The sequence below is a fragment of the Seriola dumerili genome, unplaced genomic scaffold, assembly GCF_002260705.1.
Source record: "Seriola dumerili isolate Sdu_G_001 unplaced genomic scaffold, Sdu_1.0 BDQW01001449.1, whole genome shotgun sequence".
NCBI lineage: Eukaryota > Metazoa > Chordata > Actinopteri > Carangiformes > Carangidae > Seriola > Seriola dumerili.
The window spans coordinates 544,642-564,252 of NW_019175704.1; the positions used below are offsets into that span (position 1 = coordinate 544,642).

The window sequence follows — 19,611 nt, forward strand, 5'->3', positions numbered from 1 at the left end:
ACACGAACTCAATTTCATTGAACTTTCTTAGTCCACTCACATGCAATAAACTGTTTTACTGAGTGTTACATAAGTCAAGTGATCTGTGTATGTGTGTGAGTGTGAGTATGCCTATTTAGTCACAGCCACATGCAGTTTTATCAGTAAGCAATAGCAGGGAAAAGGCAGGGATTGTGCAACATCAGCGCTGCACATTTGGCCAGCTGCTCAGACTGGCCTTTCACAGGTCTGCTGTGCAGCCTGAATGGGGACTCTCAGCAGCAGCCCCTGCATTAGCATTTGATGCAGACTTCTCGCAGACTTCAGTCGGCGGACTCTGCACCGCGGATGAACTTAACAAAACTTTGCTGATCGGGGTTTAGAGCACCCTTGGTAAAACAGAAACGAAGCACTTTCACTTCGGCGTTTGAACCCTGAACGAGTGAAAAACGTGGTCTGGGTGTGACTCAAGTTGGGTGTATGTAAAAGAGCCACGGCTTGAAGAAGTGCAGACGGGACTAGATTCCCTGGCGGAGTAGCACTAAATCCACAACCCAACAGACTACCGGTGCACAGTCCGCCGCTGAGCTCGATGCAGACGGACTGAGTGCGCTAAAACTGAAGGGTTTAACTCCGGGATGCTTCCGTGTGGCGTTTAATAAACAACAATAACCTGATTTCAGCTAAATAACGCGTTCGTCTCTGCTGTTTGGACCGTTTGAAGAGCAACTGTCCCCGTGTTTTGTCCAAACCGACGGACTTCACGACACTGGAAGGACTTAACTGAACTCAAGATGTCAATTTTGCCTTTCACTCCCCCCATTGTCAAAAGACTTTTGGGCTGGAAGAAAGGAGAGCAGAACGGCCAGGAGGAGAAATGGTGTGAAAAGGCCGTGAAAAGTCTCGTGAAGAAGCTGAAGAAGACGGGACAACTGGACGAACTGGAGAAAGCCATCACCACCCAGAATATTAACACGAAATGCATCACTATACCAAGGTAAGGAGAGTTTGAGCGCTGTGCTGATGTTGACCGTGAGATCAGCATCCCAGCCATCAGAGGTGGGCAGGTCAGCCTCTTGTTTTTTGTAAAGCATTTAATCAATTACACCCTTGTTATGAAAAAAAATAATTTTATACCACTGTTTGCTAACTGTAGCGTGCTCACCTCACACATGTTTGGCATCCTCTCTTGACTGAGAAGGTGACATTTCCACTTCCTTCCTCGTGTCAGTATTTCAAACTCTTCCCTCTTCGTTTATTATACAGTAACATGGTGGCTGAGGTAATGCTTAACGAGCTAACAGTGGTCCAGAAGAAAAGCTAGCTCAAACATCTCGTCAGCGAGCTGCCATGCCATCATATGTGCAGGTTACTTTAAGTGAAGTGAGTCAAGGAAACAAGTTTTAGCAGTTTTCTCTGATCAAATTGACATTTAACTGAAGTCCTTTTGTTGAAAACGACCTATAGTCTGTGCATGTACTGCAGCGCACATGCAATGCAAAAGCACAAATGGAGTCCAAGTTATATAACTTGGCCTTAATCTGGGACGCTTTCTAGCTCTGTAGTGTTAGTGCGTAGGCGAGTCTATGGAGCTGGGCTCTTTTATCTCCTTTCATTGCCTCTGTGAGGGTTTCTGCAGGTCTTGAAAAGTTTTTTTATGAAGCATAGAATTCAGTTTCCCCAACAACAATGCATTAGAAGATATTACAAAGTCTTCGAGACGAGGTTGCCGATAGTTACCCTACATATGTACAAACTAGAGGTAAGATTGCAGTGACAGTGGATTATGCTGCAGGACGCTGTTCAACGTTGAGTTACAGTCAACAACATCAGACCTGGAGCAAATACTGTCACTGCTGCTAAAGCTACAGTAGCTCAGAAGCTCATCAGCTCATGATGGGCAAGTGTTGATTAATCATTTTCAACTCGTTAATCCATGCATTTTCTGCCAATTTAATCAATTATTTCATTAGAAATTATTGTTGTAAACTGCCTTCAATTTGTCTTTTAGTTTAGTTTAGTTTGTGAAACAGGCTTTTAATTGCATTCTATGTGCAATTAAAGTCCTTGAATTTAATTTGTTGAAGCCAACAGAAACCCTGTTTATATGGGCCTTTGTCCATCTGCACATTATTTAGATCAAATAATCAAAACTTGTATTTGACAACAGATTTAGGGAGTCAGTTTCTTCATAAGCAGTCACTTTCCTCCCCTGATGAAAGGCTGTGTGTGCCAGGTAAAAGCTTGAGAGGTGCCGTTTGTAAACACAGGCAGTGTCAGCCAGAAGTCTTGAGTTTTATTTATCTCACTTTCTAAAATGTGTTATTGTAATCTTATTAGTCGAGCAGTAGTAGCATATATCTGTCTATATCACATAGAGATGAGAATTTTTTGCAAGTCCAAGTCAAGTCTCAAGTCTGTGGACACAAGTCAAGTCTCAAGTCTTTGGTTGTAATGAGCGTTCTGTAATCTGCTGCATGCTTTTCTTAGAACACTGCATTGCCATATCTAAGAATATATGTACTGCATTATCATCACTCCTTCATGTATAGTTGCGCATGATAATAAGTGGTGTAATGCCGTGTAGCTCGTCACACATTTCCGCAATATTAATGCACCAAAAACATAAAAAACTACGAAATGCCCTCAGTGGAGTGTAGCGCTCCACCAAGGCCCATGTCAAACAATTTACACCTGGGAAATTCACTGGAAATTATGCGGATCTGCGTCATAATGTAATGGGTTGATGACTTCACGTGACTTCCTTGATGGAGGTGATAATATAAAGATTGTTCACGAGTCCCAAATCTCGAGTTAAAGTCAAGTCTCAAGTCGCAAACTTGAATCACCATCTCTGACATAACATACACTCAGTTTTTTAAGTACACCCTGGTAAATTTTGTCCAATCCATGTATAGTACATCAGTGAGGGTATAGCTGAAATTATTAGTGATAAATTGATTAGTTGATTGATAGAAACATAATCAGTATTATTTTGATGACTGTTCATTAATCGTAATTTTTCAAGTGAAACTAACAAATACTCCAAAGCTTCCAGCATTTCAAATATGATAAATGATTACTTGCAGCCCTAAATGAGGGTAGTCAACCTCTCACTGTAGTGCAAAATAATTCAACACACCCACAATCTATATATTCTAAAAAAGTGAAGTTGAATCAACATCTTTCTGTAACAGCTGAAACAAAATCGAACAATTAAGTAGGATTTATTGGGTTGTCATATTAGTTTTAGTCAGGTGTATTTCATAGACTGGCAAAAGTGTGTATGTTCACAGCTATTTTTAAGTGTGTACTATTTTTATAAGTTGTAGTAGGTAACAAATAAAGGCTCAAACCTTTGCTTTAGTCCACAAAATTTCACTTGCGTCTGTGGGCAATTTAGATTTAATAGCACACAGTGTGTCAGATGAAAATGTAACCTCACACAGGGCACTCCCACATTCTTGATTGCCACAAGTGTGCATATCACAGCTTGCACAGGCCTGGGCCAGTATTGAGAGTTAAGCCTACCCGGAAAGTTAAATAATGTTTGCCGTGATCCAGGTTTCATATTTCCCACCGACTAATGCAGAAGGGAAGAGGCAGAGTGCATTAAGATGACCCCAGATCAGAGTTGGCTGTCAGTGTGGGCTAACAGTGTCCCTGGAGAGCTGCTGTTTCTATTAATTCCCCTACGTTCTGGCTTGCTGACAGCAGCTGCCTGCATGTTCAGGCATGTCCATGGGGAGGTCAGCTCCTATCTCTCTGACACATGAACTCCCAGATGGGGCTCATCGCTACCCCTTTTGATGACGGTTTGCTGTGATGCTGAGTGCTGAAGGAAGCAGGCACTGCGCATTGATTGAGTCAGGAGTTGCATCTCGTGGTGGAATAGCAGATCAGGTATCTTGTGTGGTAATTTAAGGGAGGAAACAGGTGATTCACTCATCACAGCTGATTCAGATATCATATCTTAGAGGGGTAAATGCCAAGAGCCGATTTTGAAATCTCAAGGTTAATGTTTTCTAGTTTTGTCAAACAAAGTTAATGATGTTTGTACATTTTGTCCAACGCCACGCCTTCCTGTAAGTTTTACGTCTGTATTACATCTATCCTAGCCCTAACTTACAACTGTTCAGCTTGCCAGATTGTAAAAATGAGATGCTTATGAGCTTTTGAAAAGCCAGCTGATTTAAAAGAGCTGTGCGCTGCTAGATAACATTTAAAATAACATGTCAAACTGTGTGAGTTTGGTCAGAGACAGTTATTTTTGGGTGTTGGTGGTGGTGTGTGTGTGGTTGATGTGGGCGCTGCGGTGGCTTGTGCATGTGTGTGTATATGTTCCAATATGTTTACACTGGAGACAAAGTCTGCATCCCATGAAAAAACATTAGTCACAGTCACTTTGAATTACAATCCCATTTGAAGTTGAAAACAAAATGCACAGTACAGTATATCAGGGCATGCCTATCGCATGGGCAGGGCTACGGCTTTACTTGCCTTTTGGGTCACTGTGGTTTTGACAATGAGCTGTTTTTACTTTTTGGAAGAACACTAAGCAAAGTGAATGCTCAGGCTCCTGTCCAAGTTCATGCCTTAGTCATTCAACAACGAGCAGTTGTGGCATTGTGGTATTGACCTAGCTTCCCTCCCCCTTTTTCTGCCCGTTTCTCCTTTTAAAATCCTCTCCTCCTATGAGCTGTAAACTTTGGTTAGTCACAAACATTGGTGTGTAAAGTGCGTCAGTCCATGAAAGTCTACCAGTTTCCAATGGTGGAGGCGGGGATGTGAAGTGTGGTAGCCTGCTTTGCTCGGATGTGACAGGATGACTAAGAAATGACTTTCTTTGTGTTTTCAAGAAGCATTTGTAAACAGAAGCCACGTCTGTTTCAGTTATAACTGTAGGTTGGTCAATATCTCAGGTGGTTCTACTGTAACCGCCCAATAACTAAATATTCTTGCACTAAAGTAACAAAGCCCTGCAGTGGCCATAGGAATTCTGACCCTCTGACATCTCTAGAGCAAAGTAGGAAATGGACATAAAGTCAGAGGTAGAAGGAGAAGGTCAGGTTGATTGGATGGGTTGACAAAACATCACACTGCTACTCAGTTCCTGTTTCCTACGGCCATTATTGTTCCCTTAACTTAACCAAGATGATGAAGGTTCCCTAACCTTAAGGAAGCAGTTATTTTGACCCAGACCACAATGTTCCCTTAATATTAACCATTGAGTTACTTAAACCTAAACCTTGACCTCTCCTTAACCCTAACCATCAGTCATTATTGTGTGCAAACCTGCCCACACCTTAACCCTAGCGGTGTCAGGTCAGGGCACAGTTTTAATTTTGCAATGACTTGTAACTGCAAGACCAAGCAGAAAACACTTGCCATCTTTGTCATTCTGGAAGACAATTACAGATATAGGTATATTTTTTTGTTTAATTTAGAAGAGTTTCTGACTATTAAGCCAAGCGTTCATTAACATCCTACTGCAAGATATATACAGTATTTATTTGTAGCCTACTTGCGCTGTTACTTGTAGTGCAACAATGGCATACTTCAAGTTTCTAAATTGGTCACTTGCTGAGCCTACAACATTAGGTTTGTTCTTTGACTACATACATCTCAGGCTACACAGGCCTCTCCACTCAAGTTTACATCGACAAGCAAACTTCATTCTTTATCTTAAGAAGACTGATCATACATACTGTGTCAGGGGTGCAGTTAATTAGTCAAGTGCATCACAGCAGTACTTGGCTCCCTTTAATTTAACTGGGCAGACCACCTAACGTTAGATAATATGTGAGGAAACCCATATATTATGTGAGGTTAATATATGAGGAACTGTAGCTATATGTTACGGCAGACATGCAAAAATTAATTTTCACAAAAAAAGCGTAGATTCATTTCCTGATGTGATAAGGATAGCAGTATTAACACTGACCCCAACCAAGCTTTATGCTTATTGAAAATGTAGTAGACAAACAACGAAAGCAGACTTGTTTAAATTCTTCTGTAAATATAATTAAAAAGTATTTTACAGTCACACTCTCACATTATTTAACTTCTTGGTGTAAGTCAAGTAGTGCTTCAGCTAACAAATATTTTTCATTATCAGTTAATGTGTCTATTTTTTCAATTGCTCATTTAATCGTCAAGCCTTCAAAATGTCAGAAAATAGTGAAAATTGTTCATCATCCAGAGCTTCCTGAGCCCGATGTGATGCCTTTAAATTGTTTGTCATATTCTATGAACTGTCCAAATTCAAAAATCTTCAATTTACAATGACATAGATAAGATAAAAGCAGAACATTTTCGCATTTGAGAAACTAGAACCAACATGTGTTTGGCAATTTTGTGCATTTTTGTAACCTAGATAATCGATTATCTATTATTAAGTCGTCATCAATTAATTTCCTGGCAATTAACTAATCAATAAGTTTTAGCAGTTGTAATGTGCAAACTAATGATAAAGCCACTAGGTATCAGTAATTATCTATTAATTTTTTTGTAAAGGCGTCTTCTTCATAGACATGACATTAAACTGGCAGACTTGCCTCTGAAGAGAGACTGTAACGAACTACATAAGCTGCGACAACAGATGGAATTTAGTCTGGCGTTGAAATTAGAAGGCGCTGACAGGTAAACTCAATAACTTCTGGTATTGTCTAGTCTTGCGTGCCAATTGTTACACAAACATTGCGTTCCTATCTGTGATGGTCCTGTCATGTTTGGACAGAGACTAATTCTTTAACTGAGGACTATATATTGAAACCAAACAGAAAGATACACCTATTAATTTAGCAGGTTTTATGTCTAACGGTGGTTTGATAGTTAATAGGGCTGCATGGGAGATTACGGAGCTGTAAAATAATGTGGGAATCCAAAAGCAGTTTGGTTGGGGAACACTCGTGATATGTTAACAGAAATTATCAGAGGTGTGTATTGCGTGTATGTGTGTTGTGTCTTTTCACAGAGCCTGGGGGAGTGGATTCCTCACTTCTACCTACCTTAACTTACTCTGGGTTTGGGCCAGTGCTGGGTAGTGCTTTTGTCTTGTCCACACACATCCCTCCTGGCAGCAAGACTACTGTCTGATTCACACTGCTGCATGTCAGGGCAGGAGGTAGGGAGTGAAGAGGTACCAGGCACAGAAATAAAAGATAGGATAAAACAAGAAAGACAAGGAATAGAAAGACTATTATGACTATTACTATGAGAAGGAGGGAAAAAGGAAGGGAGGGAGGAAGCAAGAGGACAGAAAGACCAGCACTCTTTCACAAACAAACATCACCATTCACAGGTCCACAATTATATTTAATTGTGCTTAAACCACAGCTCCACAATCAAATAAAGGTGTCTTTGTGATCCAGAACAGCATGATTTATGACTGAAAGACATTGAAGTCAAACATTTTTTTTTAACCAATCCTATTGTAGATTTGGAGAAAAAACCTGGTTAGATTAGACCTGGACCCAAAGTGGAATAGTTGGGTTGCTGGGCTGGGCATTGAACCTCAGTACTTTTTTGGTACTGACAGAAATGTAGCTGTGGCCCAGAGAGCCAAACATCAAAATTGTTTGGTGTTTTTAGACTTTCATTTTATTTTGGCTAAATTCTTTAGTGCAAGTTTGAATTTAACACTCGCAAATGTTCACCCCTTTTGTTTTATGAAACAGGTTTTGTAGAAAAATGTGTTTTTATTTCTCAAAGAAAGGTTAAAAAAAATGATCTTGGTCTCAATACTGAAACATATTGGTCCTTTTCAGCTGTATCGGGTTGATACAATAACACCAACATACAAGTGCAAGTTGTTATCAGCCAGATTAATGCTGTAGTGTTAAGGGCTCTGATAGAGGGACAGAGGTAGAATGAGAGAAACTGTGCCAGAGATAAAAGAGGAATACAGAGCTCTGAAGAGGAGTTGGGGATTCCCACTGTGTCTGGTGCTGGAGGGGAAGACCTGTCATCATGGTAGAGGAATGTACTTTAATCAGGGAGGACAGCTCATCAATGATAGACAGAAGAAGACAAAATAAAAAGAGTGAAAGCAACAGAGGTGAGCAAAGAGACTGAAATTTCAGAATGTGAAAGAGAAAGGTAAACCAGAAAGCCAAGGGTTTAGATGAAGGAAGTGAAGGAGACAGAATATTTGGCAAAAGGCAGAGTGATGGATTCCCCAGCTTATCGGAGGAAGACCACGGTTAGTGTGGTTTGCATGTAGATAAAGAAAGACGCTAATAGCTGAGATAGAACTGGTTTGTTTTCCTGCTAGACAGCAGTTCAACATCAAAAGAAATGTGTCTGCGTGTGTCTGCATGACAGACTAGATTAAATACACACAGACACACACACGCTGCAGCTACTGTCAAGATATTGTGTATGCCTGTAGTAATACTGCACATACATATTGTATATATAGTATACACAGTGTGTTAATGCTTGTTTGTGCTTCCTAGTGATTTTAATATTTCCAGTCTTTTTCTTGAACTAGTTGTTAGCCATCATATTTGACACATGTTTTGTTACTATGATCAAAGTTGATTTGGTTGGTTTAGTTAATGAGAATGAACATACATGGTCATCGTATGTCAAATGCAGAACCAAAGATCCTTGCACTTTTCTCTAACTGTCCTCTTAATTATTCTTCAAGTCTGCTATCTCCTTTTTAGACAAGCACACACACTCTGTCTCACTCACCAAGTTGGTTTTCATGTCAAGTATCACACCTGAGTCATCCGAGACAGCATTGTCTGACAGAGACGCAATACAAGAGAGGTTAGAGAGAGTTTATGTGTGTTTTCTGTCTGTGTGCGGTTGGCTGCTCTAATGACGGTAATAAGTTACCCACTTCAGCTGGGTTCAGGATTTCTGTCATTGTTTGATTTGCTTGATAGAAATGGGATCATGCTTTGAGTCAAGACAGACAAAGTATGTTTGTGCATACCTGTGTTATAGTTTTAATCTTCTTGTAACCAAAGAGTTATGACCTCAAAGACAGAAATAGTCAGTGGCTTCAGCCGGATGCTACTGCTGGATAATGATTACATTTAATTGTCACATAGTGATGGTGTAATATTGTGATATTGACATTGTTATTACTGATGTTTAAATGAATAACGAGGATTTTAATTGAAATGACACCAAATCACATTAAACTACATGAAGTATCTTGTAGTTTGTCGTGCTAAACTTTCAATTTAGATTTTCTATATGCAAGTCGTATCGTGTGTGTGTGTCTGTGTGTCTGTGTGTCTATGTGGTTAGTCAGCTCAGAGGAATGCTCTCTCTGCCTGCCGGGGCCTTGAGGAGGGCGTGGGCTGCTGTTTGGTTTGTGGCTTGCACCAGGGGTGGAGGGGGTTAGAGAGACAGCGTTGCCTCAACTTGGCCCCGGCCGTCTCACTATCTGCGGGGGAGTGCGCGTGTACGACACAGAAACACACACACACAGTCACATGCACACAGACACGTTCACCAGACAACAAACCTGCCTTTGTGCTCCACTGGCCACTAGTGCTACTGCTGCTGCTGCTACGGGTGCTGGACTACAGCTGGATATGTGTGAGAAAACAACTTGACATGAAGGAGCAGGGCTTTAAATGGAAAGAGGGAGATTACTTTTAAGCCAGGAGCACAAGTGAAAGTCTAAAAATATAGAAATTGAGTAGCAAACCACTTAGAGGTTTGGTTAAAGTAGCTGAAGATAAGCAGTGTCACTAAATATTCCATAGTGGTCCAGGACTCACTGAAAAGCTTCAGCAGATGAGTCAATAAACATGAATGTTCGTGGGACACTGCTTGGAAAAAAAATCATGTGTTGAGCATTTGTTTTATTAAGTTGTCTGAAACATTCATCCTCGAATCTGCTCTCAAGATGAGAGCACCACTTCAGTCAAAGAAGAAGTAGAAACGTAAGTCCAGTCAGGGGCTCACCATACACTTGTATGTGAAGGACACCCAGTACAGCATCGCAGGAGACTAGGGATGGGTTCTGATGGCCAGTTCCTTAATGGATCTGGTTCCTAGTTTGTCAAAAACCCAGATCATTTAGCTTGATCATGAACTCTTGTTGAATCCTTCATTCGCATCCTCAGTTTAGTCTCTTTTGTCTCTCTCTCTCTGACATTACAGGTGTCAGCAACGAAAAACAAGACTGATGGCTTAACAAATGTGTGACAACTCAGCAAAATTAGACTCGGTGGATCTTCTTAAAAGGCTTTTAACCTGTCTGATGTGTAGCTGGACATCAGTTCATAATTAGATTCGTAATCTTGTTTATTTGGTCTTTGATCAGATATTGTATTTCCTGATTTAAATACAAACATTGTCATTTTAAAACTATTTTAGTTCATGTATGGCTGCTCGTGTTTAGACATTTGTCTAGTCCTTCACTCCCGGTGCATGCAGAGATAGCTCCATGATCTGTCGACAGAAGTGTACACTATTTTAGCCACATTTCAGCTAACATAACTTATTGTATTGGCCTGCATTTCAGATCTTTGACCATTAGCTCAGAATCAACAATTAACTAATGACGTAAGATGTTGGACTGGCCGTGGGGTTGACATTTGTGTCCAAAATTATTAGACCCCAAAAGTAACAGAAATGGTGGATAATCAAGCAAGGAAAAGGCAAGGCATGTTAAAATAACATAATAATAACATAAAGCAAACTTAAAGGTTTTTTTTAACAGTAGGAATCTCACTTTGTGAGATATCATATCCAGGTGGAGGATGGGCTATCACTGGATTAGTAGATCTGCCTACACTCCTTCACTCCCTACTGTAGGAAAAATTACTTAACTGGACTGTGGGGAAAAATTTATTGATGACTTGCATCTGGAATATTTTCTGTCATTCATCACTTTGATTCAGAAAAAGAGAGACAGGCTGCTCAACTCATTGACTATTAGCAGTAAAACTAATGGTTGCCAGTCCTCTATCGTCTCCCCAGTTTTTGAGTTCAGACTGTTATTTGTCGTCTAGCCTTGCCAGTCGTCTGTCTCCTGGTTTCTTGTTTCACATTAGACCCTCCTTCACTGGTCCCAGCACACTCCAGCCCTATGATATCACCTGTGGGACTTGCTTTTCTCTCACACTCTATTCTTGGTTTGCTTCCTTCACCCCCACAGTCCCCCCCCCCTTCTTTTGTAAGAAAAAGAGAAGTCTGATGGCTTTTCCAGAGAGAGTGGGAGGTGTGTGTGTGTGTGTGTGTGTGTGTGTGTGTGTGTGTGTGTGTGTGTGTGTGTGTGTGTGTGTGTGTGTGTGTGTGTGTGCGGAATATGTTCCTCTGTGTGAGTTGCTCCACTGCCGGAATGCACTCACATGCCAAGATTTGTGAACTTTGGGCATTTTCTTTTGTGTGATAAAGTTGATTGCTACTGGCACACAATGATAAAATATTTGTAAACCAAAACATCTAAATAAGACATAAAAAAAAGTTTTGAAATCTGTTTGTCTTTCAAGAAAATGTTCATGTGAAAATAAAGGATTTACCATCTGCCCCCCTTTGTCAAAGGACTTTCTAGGACGGCAACAAGTAGTTACTTTCATTTTGGTTAGTCTTTTGATTGTTTTCTTGATTAATTGTCTCTGAAATGCCTTGTATTTGTCCAAAACCTCAAAAACAAAAGACAAAAGAATATGAGAATATGTAACCAAAAAAGAGTTTTTGCTTGAAAAATGACTGAAATGATTGACCTCAGATATTAAGCCATATGGATTAGCCAAAAACACACATCCCCATCTGGTTCTTTTAAATGAAAACGATGGATTGTGTTGTAATATTAACTAACTCTAAAAATCCTTTCAAATACAAACTGCTGTACAGTGTTTCGGCATCTGATAGGCCTTAAAACTGTCTGTTACTGGACCGTCTCACTGGTGTCCAAAATAACACGCCCCCACTGATGCAGCCCCTTGAATTGTTTTATTGTTGTCTTTTGGTCTGAACACAGGGTTATACATACATATAATAATGATAATGATAATAATACAGTTAATTTATAGAGCACTTTATATAGAACTTATCAAAAACCAGATATTGCAAAGTGCTGTACACAGACAAAATGAAAAAGAAACAGATATGTGGTTAACCCCATGTCATTGTGTTGGTTGTTAATGAGTGTGTTCACTTCAATGTTAAAGTCAGTGTTACTGTAGTTTAACCACCTCCCTCAAACCAATTCAAGTGGGAGAGGAAGATAAAAGGAGATGCCAGCTGCAGAGAGGACTAAAACTGAAACCGTCTTTATTTCGTAATTGTGTAATAAGAGTTAATTCTGAGTAATTCTGTGGTTGTAGATTCTTTGAATTCTAGCACGACAAGGGATTAACATGTGATAACAGTCGTACGAGAACAGGTTCGACGAGGGTTGAAAATGCATTCATTAACGTGTGACGTACGTGCCTGGTATAAAAGCAGATGAAGCAGTTTTAGGGAAAATGAAATCACCAACATTGTTAAATTATAACTCTTCATTGCAAAAAATAACTTTACAGGTTCGGTGAAGTGTGTCAGGTTTCAAAACCAAACTAACTTAATTCCTTTCTTCTGAATTAGTGAATGATTTGTCTCTTCGCATGTTGTTACTGGAAGACAGCAGCCCTCTGCTGAATGTCACTGGACTGCAGCCCCGTTGCTCATGGCTCGACAGACTGGCCACAGACTTTATGAAAGGCACAAAGGCCATTTCAGCTCTACAACCCCACACTCCCACCACCACCACCACCCTCACCCCTCACTCAGCACTGGGACGGAGGGATAGTGGGACAGACGGAGGAGAGAGAAGGGGGTGGGGGGGGTGGGGGTTTAGGGGGCCCAGTCACAGACACTCTGAGCTGCCCTGAGCTGTTGAGACAGTCTGCCAGCCCTATTGTCCAGCAGCACCCTCCTTTCTTTATCCATCACCCACTTTGTCCTCCCTGCCCTGTTCTCTTAGAGGACAGATTGTGACTGGAGGTCCTGGTGTTTTTACATGTATTTGAAGGCACTTAAGCATTATTTATCTTAATTTTTGATTTACACAATTACACACAAAAAAAAAACTAGACTGTAAAATGCATTTAGTTTAGCTCGTAGTGTTTGCTGGCAATTTTTAGTGTGCTTAGATTTTCATTTGAGTTCGAAGCTTGGCAGAGAGTTGTAAAAGGTCCACGTCAAAAGGTCTTAGCCCTCAAGGAGAGAGAGAGAGAGTATGTGTGTGTGTGTGTGTGTGTGTTCAGCACTTTTAGGACCATTGCCAGCCCGAACACACACACAGTGTATATGTTTGTGTCTCTGAGCGTAACTGGGCATGCCTCAGAGTGTTTGTTTTGTCCCCCCACTCCCCCCCACCCCCACCCCCACCCCGCTCATGGAAGCTCAATCTGCTCAGTCTCAGTCTGTTTTATGAGTCAGGCAAACACACATGCCCACATATCTAAAGTTTGTGTATCTACTCCTCTTCACAATCACATACTTTGGCATATCCTCCTCCCTTTCATCTTCAAACAGCCTTTTCACACAGTTGATTACTAAATGTGTGAATCTCTTGGAAGCAAAGTCATTCTATCTCACCATCACTCATACCCTTGTGTGTGTGTGTGTGTGTGTGTGTGTGTGTGTGTGTGTGTGTGTGTGTGTGTGTGTTTGTGTACGTGTGTGTGTTTGTGTGCGTGTGTGTGCGTGCGGGTGTGTGGAGATTGTACTCCCTACCATTGACGAAAACAGACATGCTGGTTTGTGCTTTAAAGTCAGGTTCAGCCTCGGCCGCAGGTCATGGCACACAATCATGTCAACACAATTTCCCCTGCGGCAAAAAAAAAAATCTATACTAATTTGTCCCTTTCATTTTTGGACATCAATTTCACTGTGACTGTCTCTTGACACAGAAACGTCAGCGCTTTGACTCTTGTTCTCAGTCAGAAAGGGAATTAAGAAAAGATGTAGGCTATAATCACAGGCAGGTTTTAACTAATCTTACATGTTGTCTTTACAGATGGCAGCAAAAATCAATCAAGGACAGATAAGTGGAAGTTTGGACATCATAGATATTTTTTATTTTCTTTATTTTTGGGGTTTTCAGTTAGTCTTGATTAGCCGTGCAACCAAAAATGGACTGTTTTGATATTGATATTTGATTAATCATCATTAAGTCATCAAGTCGTTTTCCAAGCAGAAATTCCAAAGAAGTTATAACCTTTTAAATGTGAGCATTTGCTATTTTTATTTGTCTTATGTGATATTGTGATTCTGACATTTTATACACTGTACAATTCATTGATTAAATAAGAAAATAATTGGAAAACTAATCAATAATGAATATAATTATCAGGTGCCAAATTAAGGTCGTAGTTGAAAACTGTAAACAACAACTTTCAGACAATGGAACAAGTTTCAAATAGTGACTGAAACTCTGCCCAAAGACGCTAAGTTGGCAACACTGCCTGTAAACGCCCCCTCATGATGCAATAGAAAAACTGTTCCTGCCAGTTCATTTTGAAAGAGCAATGGCCAATGGGGAAAGTCCAACACTCGGCCGGCTGATCAATGGTATAACCTGATCACTGAGTCCCACGGCATTCGGCTGACCAATTGTGTAACTTCATCAGTCAGTCACTCAGCGATATTCGTGTATGTCAGGCAGGCCTCGCTGTCGCGGTCAGAAATACATTTTTATGAAGTTAAAAGTATAAATCTGTAACACAGGTTTACATCAATTACTAGAATTAAGCAAATTTTAGTATAAAACTGGAATAAAAATTTACATTTAAATTCATGTCTAAGCCAAAATGCTCCCAAAATTAGCTGGTACCATTTTCACAACATGAGAATTCACAAATTTCTCCTGTTGAATCACTGTAAACTGAATATCTGATACTTGTGTTTGGTACACTTTACAGCTTTCTGACATTTTACAGACAAAACTGCTAATTGGTTTATCGAAAAAATGATTGTTAGTTGCAACCTTTACACCATTGCATAACTGGATAAAGTCTGAACACACAATTAGCTCATGCTGCAGTCGGCTTATACACTATTAATTTCAAGGTTTAAGGTGATACTGTTTACTTTATTAAAGCCAAATTTGTGACAAACCGAAAAAAACACTTTATACAAAAGTGAATATCACAAAATATGTATATTTTAAGCAAAACAAAATAAAGTTATTCCTTCATGATTGGTATTCATTTAATATTTCAGTGTGAGTTGTTACGTGTCTGTAAATAAAATCAGTCTGTTGACCAGTTTCTGGTGCCTCAGGGAGCAGCTGAAGGTTGAAAACTTTTGGCCTGAATTCTTGGATTCTTGGAAGCCTTCAGATCCCACCCATGTCCCTCAAATCTTCAGTCTGGAACACACACACGCACACAGGAGCCCGGGGAATTTGGGGTCATAGTCGTCTCCCCCCCACCCCTGCCTCCCCCTGTTACATAGCTGAAGGACTCTGAGCTTCAAATCATTTTTAAGTGTTTTGCAGGATCTGAAGTTGGATGTTTAGACAGTGCTACAAGCTCTTCCTCTAAACAACAGGCTGAGGCTTGGTGGTGGTGCAGGAGTGGTTTTTACTGTCACAGAGGTGTTTCTCATCAAAGTCTCGTTCAGCATGCCGTCATAAATCTCTTCAATAAAGTGAGTCAGTCAGATTGAGAGGGCTAGTGTGTGTCTCGACCTGTCCATGTGTTTCATAAACACAATGTTTTGACTGTTGCTGTTTGTTTTTCTTCTTTTTTTTATCTGTAGATAAAGAGCAGTGATGGAGGAATTTAGATATTGTAGCATCACATTGTAGCATTATACTATATTATATTATACATTACACGTAAAAGTCCTGAATTAAAAAAAAAATAGTACAGAAGTATCAGTAAAATTTAAGTATCTAAATGAATGCTCATTATGCAAAACCACTTCTTTCATAGTGTTACTGTACACTATCATGGTATATTATTCTGTTTTTTATCACTAACAAATACATGTTAGAGCATTTCGGTGTTGTAGTTTGTCAATGTGGTGCCATTTTTAGATATTTCATACACTGCCTGTTAGATTAATTAAAGTATCATAGTAGTTTCCTTTTTCTTGTTTTACTTAATAGTAAGTTGAATATCTTCGGCAGGATAATTGATTATGAAAATAATCATTAGTTGCAGCCCTAGTTCACAATTTCAAATATTTTTTTAAAAAAAAAGGCTTTTCTAAATGTTTTGTGAGGAACACGTTTGTTTATTAGACCTCAGAGACATACACAATTTGTTTATCCCACTGAAACACTGAATGTAAACATATGTTTGTTTACAGTAAGGTGACCTTTAAGCCCAGGGACAAATTACAAATCTTTGAAAACTTAAAAAAATATAAGTGATAAAGTGGGCTTTACAAAGACAAGGACTTTAAGTAGGACACCAACTAGCCAGTATTGCCACTGGAGTTTGTGCATGTCTGTCTCAGCCTACACAGAGTCTAGCCCCACCAAACACCCACTCAGCAGCAGGGACCTAGCACACATACCACTGACATCAGATCAGCCCTGTCTGAACATTTAACACAGTAAGCGAACACCTTACAGTACATCCACAATAACCCTGCATTAAGTGGTACGCCTTTGAATCTTTTAATGCAGATTTTTTGTAGATAATGTCAGAGAGGTATTGTTCCAACTTGTGCAGTTCGTTCTGTAATTAATCTCGTTTCCTTCAGTCAATGTTGTGTGTGTCTTCATGTGATCACTGTTCCTCTTCGCAAATGCATTTTTCATGTGTTTCCCTCGTGGCATCATGACTTGGAGGACAATTTCCTATGATTCACTTTTTCAGCTGTCTTTGTTACTGTGATTTAGTTGTTTCAAAGCCACTAACAGTTTTTATGTTTGTTTTATTTTGTCCAACCCTTGTAAAACCAATTAGCTTTAATGGGGGTGTAACAAAGTGACTTTTGATGCAACTTACTGAGCTAACAAAAAGGCCTGAATTGCTGCTGCATCAGTCAGAAACACTTTAAAATTATGCAATGTGTCGAAGGGAAAGCCTCAATAAATCGTGACTTGATGCGTGCCAAACACAGGAAAACTGCAATAGAAAAGAGGAACAGTGATCACAAGTATCACAAGGCCTTCACAGACGCTGACCAGAAGTCATTTAACTAAATGTTTAAAGCTGAACAGCGCTACAAGCTACAATACAACTTTAAAAATGTTCAGAAGGGGTTTGACAATGTTGCAGAGTTTTATACTTGATTACAGTGTTAGAGTTTATTTGTCTCCTCTGTGTTAGTATCTTGATTGTACTTGTGGAAGGAGCCAGATATCTCAACACTTAGATCAAAAGCTGAGTAGTGAGCCAATATGTGTTTTTTATCCTTGAGTTCTTTGATCACACACGCATCTGTGTTGCTTGTGTTACATTGTTATGTTCTTAGCCATGATGTAGTAGATTCATTATTATTATCATTATTGCTGTGATTATGTTGCTCACTTCCCTTTTTTGATGTGTCAGTATTGATAACCTGCGTGATGCTAGTGTGGCTCACTCTGGAAACAAAGAACAAGCTTTAATAGAGACAGTACAATACAGCGATACATTACTTCTGTTTTTATTGTGAGATTTATGAAGAAGTGCAGTTTTATGTTTTATTGATTGACCATAGTAATGTTTCTTGGTTGAGGACACCTCTGCTATTAACTTTAAATTCTTTGGTCACAAATTGACAGCTTTTATTTATAAACTGTGAAAAATGTGTCAACCTAATTCCAGCTTTTCAGCCATTAGATAAGCAATAAAACCTTGCACTGCCGTACCTGTATAAAGTTCATACAGTTTAAGGTTTGTAGGGTGCAGGAGAGTTCTTCTGGGTTATACTGATGTATTCTTACAGGATTCTTTCTTGCTTTTGGGTTCTTAGTTTTGTAGAGTGAATCAGTCGTGCATTAACACACCAGTTCTCATTTACAGTCTTTAGGGATGCGTTTCTTTAGATCCAGAGCTTCACCAGCTTTCCTCCAGTGACAGCTTGCTTCTTCAACTGTATGCTTCTCTATGTTTGTGTGCACATAAAGTACTCAGACACCATCTGAAAAATTCAACACACCAACCCCCCACCTCAACATACACACTCCCCAGCCCCTTTAAAAGTACAGAGGCAGTGAATGAAAGCTTTTGCCATGAAAAATTAAAACAACATCCTTCACTTACTGGGTGTATAATGGTTGACCCAGATGGGATATTACTGAGCTTTCATTCGTTACACAGCACACAGCCTTGTTTTTATTTGGGGACAGATATTTGTCCTTCTAAAGGGCTTTAGCTTAAGCCTTTGACCCTTACTCTGTATTTGTGTATTAGTGAGTGGGTGAGAGACAGATAGAAGGGACATATGTGGTCATTGCCTCTTGCATAAGATGTTTTTTTTTTCATGGGTCATTGTGCTCAGAGATTACGGGCTACAACCCCATTATGTCAATCTGCAACATCAAACTACATTTTATGAATATCTGACAGACTAAATCATCATCCTGCCAACAGCATTGTATACCAGATGAGTGCAGATGTTATACACACAATGAAATTCCTGTTATACATACTGTAATCTCATTGCCGGTTGTTTATTATTAGACATCACCTCATAACTAGTGTACACACAGCTGGGACCCTCGTCAGTGGGAGGTAGTGTCAGAGGCCAGACTTAGCAACAACAGTAAACACCACCTCCGAGTGTTTGATATGTTTTAGAAGACAAAACTGTGTTTGGGGAATTCTAATAGGAAGACTGAATTAAAAACATTTTTTAAATTCTCTTACTGTAATGGTACAACACTGTAAAAAAAAAAAAAAAAAAAAAAGGGTATATTCCCGTAGTGTCAGCACTAAGTTTGAAACAACCCATTGATACTAAAGCCACAGGCTGTAACAGCCAATCAAAAAGGGGTGTCTAATTATTTTCTTAAAAATACAAATCAAAATAGAGAAAAGAAATGTGTGCATGTGTGTTATATATATATATTTTTTTTTTATAAAGATTAGGTGGCCAATACAAATAGGTGACTTTAGTTACAAAAAAAACTTTCAAGTAAATAATCTAATGTTACACAACCTGTTACACATACGAGGTTGAGAAATTACCAAAATACCAAAAGAGAAACATTTTGTTCTCAGCTGAAAATTGCTTGGAAACAGATAACCAGTATTTCCAACAAAAACGTTCATATTATTGACAAACGTGTCTTCTTCTGTGTCTCCTCCGGTCTGCAGGTCTCTGGATGGCCGTCTGCAGGTTTCCCACAGAAAAGGTTTGCCCCACGTCATCTACTGCCGTCTGTGGCGCTGGCCCGACCTGCAGTCCCACCACGAACTGCGGGCGGTGGAGCTGTGCGAGTACGCCTTCCACACGAAGAAGGATGAAGTGTGTGTCAACCCGTACCACTACCAGAGAGTAGAGACACCAGGTATTACAAACTTGGAGCATTTTGGAGCATTTTGAAATAAAAAAGAAAAAAAACTTTTTCCAAGAACTTAAAGGATGAAGTTTTACCGTTTGTCCAAATTTATTTGACTTCATTTCACTTTGCTGTCAGGGTCATTTTCTATGGAACTATCTGCTTTTTTTGCCAAGGCACACTTTTATAGTCTTGTTTTTATCTACAGGCTCTATCCAGTTTTT

The 19,611-nt window shown here is 39.7% G+C and overlaps 1 protein-coding gene across 1 annotated transcript in view; it reads left to right on the top strand.

Annotated features, from left to right (window-relative positions):
- Positions 1-212: 212 nt before the first annotated feature.
- LOC111238627 (mothers against decapentaplegic homolog 3) overlaps positions 213-19,611 on the top strand; it is a 29,279-nt gene continuing 9,880 nt past the window's right edge. Inside the window, exons 1-2 of the mRNA XM_022768216.1 lie at positions 213-976; positions 19,203-19,396. Coding sequence (XP_022623937.1) covers positions 774-976; positions 19,203-19,396 — 397 coding nt within the window. The 5' untranslated portion in view covers positions 213-773. The remainder of the gene's footprint in view (positions 977-19,202; positions 19,397-19,611) is intronic.